The sequence below is a fragment of the Schistosoma haematobium genome, chromosome ZW, assembly GCF_000699445.3.
Source record: "Schistosoma haematobium chromosome ZW, whole genome shotgun sequence".
Taxonomy (NCBI): Eukaryota; Metazoa; Platyhelminthes; class Trematoda; order Strigeidida; family Schistosomatidae; genus Schistosoma; species Schistosoma haematobium.
In genome coordinates, this window is record NC_067195.1 from 75,247,624 (window position 1) to 75,253,159 (window position 5,536).

General features: G+C 38.3%; 1 protein-coding gene across 1 annotated transcript; it reads right to left on the reverse strand.

The window, feature by feature from the left end:
* Positions 1-2,670: 2,670 nt before the first annotated feature.
* MS3_00004398 (uncharacterized protein) lies at positions 2,671-3,422 on the reverse strand. Its single transcript, XM_051212309.1, has 4 exons — positions 3,341-3,422; positions 3,176-3,305; positions 3,024-3,141; positions 2,671-2,985 (listed from the first exon to the last, which is right to left on the reverse strand). Exons 1-4 carry the CDS (start codon positions 3,341-3,343, stop codon positions 2,817-2,819), a joined length of 420 nt encoding a protein of 139 aa, XP_051072479.1. The 5' UTR covers positions 3,344-3,422; the 3' UTR covers positions 2,671-2,816.
* Between the last annotated feature and the right edge of the window lie 2,114 nt (positions 3,423-5,536).

Genomic DNA, 5,536 nt, shown 5'->3' on the forward strand with positions numbered 1-5,536 from the left:
TAATTGATCTAATATGTTGAACTGGGCGAATAATAGTTTCATCTGGTTCAGAGACAGTCTCACGATCGCCTGCCTTTCTAATACGTTCACTCGATCAGTTGGAATAGTAATCTTGTGTTAATCGAAATGGACAACACCGAGTATGAGGATATCATGGGACGACATGGACTGGGATGTGCATTCAAAAAATGGTTATATGTGGCACTACATTACCCCACAACGCATACACAAAGCTACATGATTCTCACCGCATCACGCCACAGAGAAAAAGATCGATCATATAAGTGTCACAAAAAAATTCAGATCCATAGAAGACGTGAAAACAAAGGGAGGAACTGATATCGCTTGAGATACCATCTGGTGGTTTCCAAGAGGAAACTGAAGCGGAAACATTAGAAAACCGGAGGAACAACATTGTAAAGGTTTATTACAGCCTTTCCAGATACTAACTCAAAGAATTCAATATAGCTATCAGTATCAGGTTCCAAGCTTTACATGATCTACGACTATGCAGAACAACTGGAAAGAGACCAAAGAAACACTAACTTCAAAGTAACGGGATGTTCTGGGTCGCAGGAAGCATCATCATAAGATATGAATGTCTATCGAAACTCTGGGTAGGATTCAAGGAAGGAAAAACAAAAAGACAGCAGCCAACGATAGATGAACAAAGGCATAGATAATCAAGGCACAAACTGAACACATAGAGGAGAACTGAAGCTGACAAGCAGAAATACATGGAACACATAGCAGTGTAGGAAGCCACAAGAGAAGGAAATATGAAACAACTGAATGGCACAATGAAGGAACTAACAAAAAAATATAGTAAACCAGAGGGACCGGTTAAAAACAGAAGGAAAGTTGATCACTGCGATTCAAGAACAGAGGAAGTTGGATGGAGCACTCTGAAGAACTCTTGGATTGGCCAACTCAAAGGAATCCATTGGACATCGAAGCAGCATACACAAACTATCTAACATATATCATTTCACCAACAATCGAACAAATCAATATGTCTACCAGACAAGAATGGGAAAGCAGCTAGACCTGACAATATACCATCCGAAGCACTGAAATCAGACATAGGACTAACTACAAGTATGCTTCACGTTCTACTCAGGATGACTTAGAAGGAAGGAAAAGTGCCACCGGACTGAAAAGAAGAATATCTCCACCCAACTTCCTCTGTTCTTGAATCGCAGTGATCAACTTTCCTTCTGTTTTTAACCGGTCCCTCTGGTTTACTATATTTCTTTGTTAGTTTCTTCATTGTGTCATTCAGTTGTTTCATATTTCCTTCTCTTGTGGCTTCCTACGCTGCTATGTGTTCCATGTATTTCTGTTTGTCAGTGTGAGGACTCCAGAGGCATTACACCACAGTTGTCTATGCAAGATACTCAATATCTGTCGGATGGATACCATCAGCAACAGCCTACTGTATCAAAGAACAAGTCGGCTTCCAACTGAATAGGAAATTAGGGAAAGACGCTGAAGATGAGTAGGACATACATTGTGGAAATCATCAAACTAAATCACGAGGCAAGTCCTTACTTGGAATTTCCCAAGTAATCTTAATCTTCAGTTCAGATTGTTTACTTAAATACTTGTTTAGTTCTCTGAGCCAGGCGGTTTGGTCGTGGAGCTTTTATTATTCTTCTGAACATCAACAGCACAAACTTTAAGCACGGTTATGCTGATGTTGTTAAGAATGATGAAGGCTCCACGGACAAACTATCCACTTAAGTAGGATCTTACTTCGGTTATAATGGACAGCTGATTGATTTTTCAGTGACCAACATGATCGTCATCAAAAAACACCAGTGTGATGCTACAATATCTTAGGACAGAAAATGCGTTCCGAAACAGACGGGTCCGTCTCTACAGAACCTTCAAATGTTAACTGGTGCGTAACATATCCTATTAACTTCTGCTTCCGGTCTGGTGAGAAGTTTGCTTGATGTTGATCTAGGCGTCATATTTAATGGAGCTTCATTGAACGTAAAGCTTTTTCATGAAACTCATGTCTGAAGTGGGGAGTATTCTGAGCCAGATATATACACAATTACGTTAAGATTTCTCCAGAGTTGCATTCAGTTTGCTGTGTTCTTGGAAAGGCAAAGATAACAATGTTTCTGAACAACTGGTAGTAAGATGCCAACTTGAAGTTACAATAACTATATGAAACTCTAACTATCGAAAAAACTGTACTTTCGAAACCAAAATCACAGCTAATATAACATGACATATGGACACGGAAATAAAGACAGAGCACCAAAGTCCGCGAATAGTACCAACGATTGAACTTACCACTCCCACAAACTACTCTTGATGACAGCTATCCCAAAATTGAAAATCAATTAGACGGACAAGCATTCAGGTTCATGTGTCAAAGTGAAATGTACTAAAAATAATCAGATAGTTACTCAGTCGTCAAGAAAACCTCGACCAACAAACTTAATTCTGGACATAACAAAAACCTTATTTTAAGGTACAATATACTAACAGTTCTTGCACAAGTACCGGGTCAGTGAAGTTAGTCGTCTGGGGAGGTTTGCTGTTTCGTCCAAGAATGCCAGATCGATAGAATAACGTTTACAAAAGATTTTTGAACCAAGACGACGAAAAAACAACGGTTTGAATATAAACACTTACATCTCAACTCATATATTTCTCAGTTAATAAGTTAAATATCGTGGAAAAAACCGATTTGTATTTTACGACGATTTGTGAAGACAGCACACAGTATACACATTAAAATCTTATTTACTTTATAGCATTGTGGCAGACTCAAAAGATGGTCTTTTAATATTGATAATTTATCGAATTTTTCTTTTATCTGTAGCTGAACTGGTTTTTAATTTCTCCATAAGTTCATTGATGTCGTGAGCCTCAATATCAGTTTTTATCCCGTCGAAACTTGATTTCAGCGTCATTCGCGTTGTCGCATGTAATATTCTTGCTATTAATGGTGCAGAATCGGACACTCTAGAATAACAAATTAAGAAACATAAATGACTTCATACAATGAGAAGTATATTAAGTTCGATCCTTTAACACCTTCACATTCATAGTCTAATACACCATAGCACCCCGTGTGTTGATGCTTCATAACTTCATCTTGAAATTGTGATATAGTTTCGCCTAGGCGGATAAATTACATTAAATTGAAAACAACCTCTAGGAGCAATTTTGATTACATCTATTTGATTATTAACGATTTTAAACAAGATATAGCGGTGACAGTGGTCCATTTTCAGTTCTTTATACGTGGCTTCACATTTTGCTGAGGGTTTAATACCTGAAGACTGATCGGTGATAAAAATAAAACAATTTCGTGTACCATGTCTGGAGATATATGCAGTAAAGACGAGAAACCAATCAACTACCTACCGAATTCGGATTTGTGCGCCTTCTGATTTATAGTCTGAAGGTCAATTAAAAGTAATCATTGAGCAAGAATGAACGCCTTATTTTTATCCGGGTTTTGATGTGAAAAACGTCTTCCGACTTAGGAATAACCCATCTTTTTAAATTCAATCGAAACAAGTGACCATGTGACAAATAAGACTATTTTTAAAAGTTTTTACGGAGAATTACCTATTCCATTGTCAGTTTGGAAAGGACACGAGACCATGTGTCCTCTGTTAGTCCTGGAAATTGTAGTTCCTCAGTCGACATAACTTTATTTTGAAAGAGTCGACAGACGGGGTTTCAATCACATGTTGAGGGAATGGTTTCCACTCGATGATTCGATGGGAAAGTCAAGTGGTTCAAATGGTTGTGGACGGAACAGAAGCTTTCCCTTAACGGGCTTCCGTGCCTATTAGCAGTGGATAGTCATTTGATAATAAAATGAAAAATTATATGGATGAGTTAATTGAACAACATGTATGATCTGTGTCAAATGATTCTGACCAACCAGCTAACGTCGGGGGAACACCTTACAGCTAGTACCTTCCATGGATTAAGCTTTCCTATTTTTCAGGTACTATGGCTGCTTTGATGACCGTACATTACAAATAACGCTATTACAGTAATATATTGGTGAAATTAAGTACAGTGGACATACTCAATGGTTGTTGCTGATCTTGACGAGGATCATGAACTGTTTGATATTCTATAATGATGGGTGATTTGGCTAGCGCCCACTTGCATTTCTTTGGCCACACAGATAGATAGATAGATATCCGACCATGTTTGAATGCATCATTGGTATTCACACTTGTATATAGTTGGTGACACAAGCCACTTTTGGAACCAGTTATCCAGGAGACGTTTCAACCAGGTTGCAGTTTTGCTGCGACGAAGGCTTTCTGGGAGTCTGTTCCATATGGTTAAATAGTGAATAACGGAGAAATTCTGACGTCGTTTATGTAGGTCCTTGGAATAGAAAGAATATTCATTTATTGTGTAAGCCGTGGGATTATATAATAGAGTACGAAGGGGTGGATGCCAAAGAATAATGAATACTATTTAAAAACCTGAAGTCAATGAAAAAGTTTGTTTAATATGCCTGATCTAGAGAGGTTTTAACTTGAGATTGTCGGAATAACATAAAATAGCTTTAGTGAACTTTGTGTGAACAACCAGTTCTCATCAAGATATTATGCTTGCAATCGCTGAAGGCTAGAATACCACATTCAATGACGGGCATGATACTTTTTTCACATATTGATAATAATCCAGGTTCTATATTATTAAAATTGATCATTATGAATTTAATGAACCTTCTTGTTTTGGATACTGGAGATGCCATATGTTCGGAAAAGTTGAAACTATTGCTTTACCTAAGTCATAAACAGTGTTGGAATGTTCCAGTAAGTATTTGTGCAGAACCAGATTTAGGTTATCGGAAAGTTCCAGGTGCAATGTGGAGTATGAGAGTCTAGTCATTACCCACGTTGAAATGGGCTAATCAGGTCCAACGTCTGTGGATGATTTTTCCAAGATCCTTGATTGCATGGATGTCAGGGTAATGAGCCTATAGTTAGCAATATCGCTATGTGATCCCATTTTGAACTTGGGGGTGGTAAGTGATTTTTCCGTACTGATGGATAAGCCCCATAGTCCGCGGATAGGTTGGACAGTTTTAGACAGGATAATGGAACTTTTCTATCACCACATTTCAAGAGTGATGCAAGAATGCCACTAGGTCCACTGTCGTGGAGTTCTTCAGAGAAGTTCGGAGCTGGTTGATAGTGATAGATGTAAAATCGATTGTGGATAGATGCCTATATGTCAACGTTAGAAGCGTAATGAAAAGTGTTTCGGTTTCTGTGTTGTGGCATCAAGAGAAACGGTGGCTGCATTGTTCACAAACGGTGTTATGGTTGTCTACAATGCTGCCGTTAATTATGAATAGATTGATGTATTAAGAGAATTTGATTTCGTGCGAGGTTTGAAAAGCCCAAGTGTTGATAAGTCTGGGTTTTTGCTGTCTAAATCTCTATTCTCCACAGCCATAAGATACCTGGGCCGAGATAAATGATTTGTAGTGGTATTGGGCTCTAACCACACAATCCTCAAAGCTGAACAC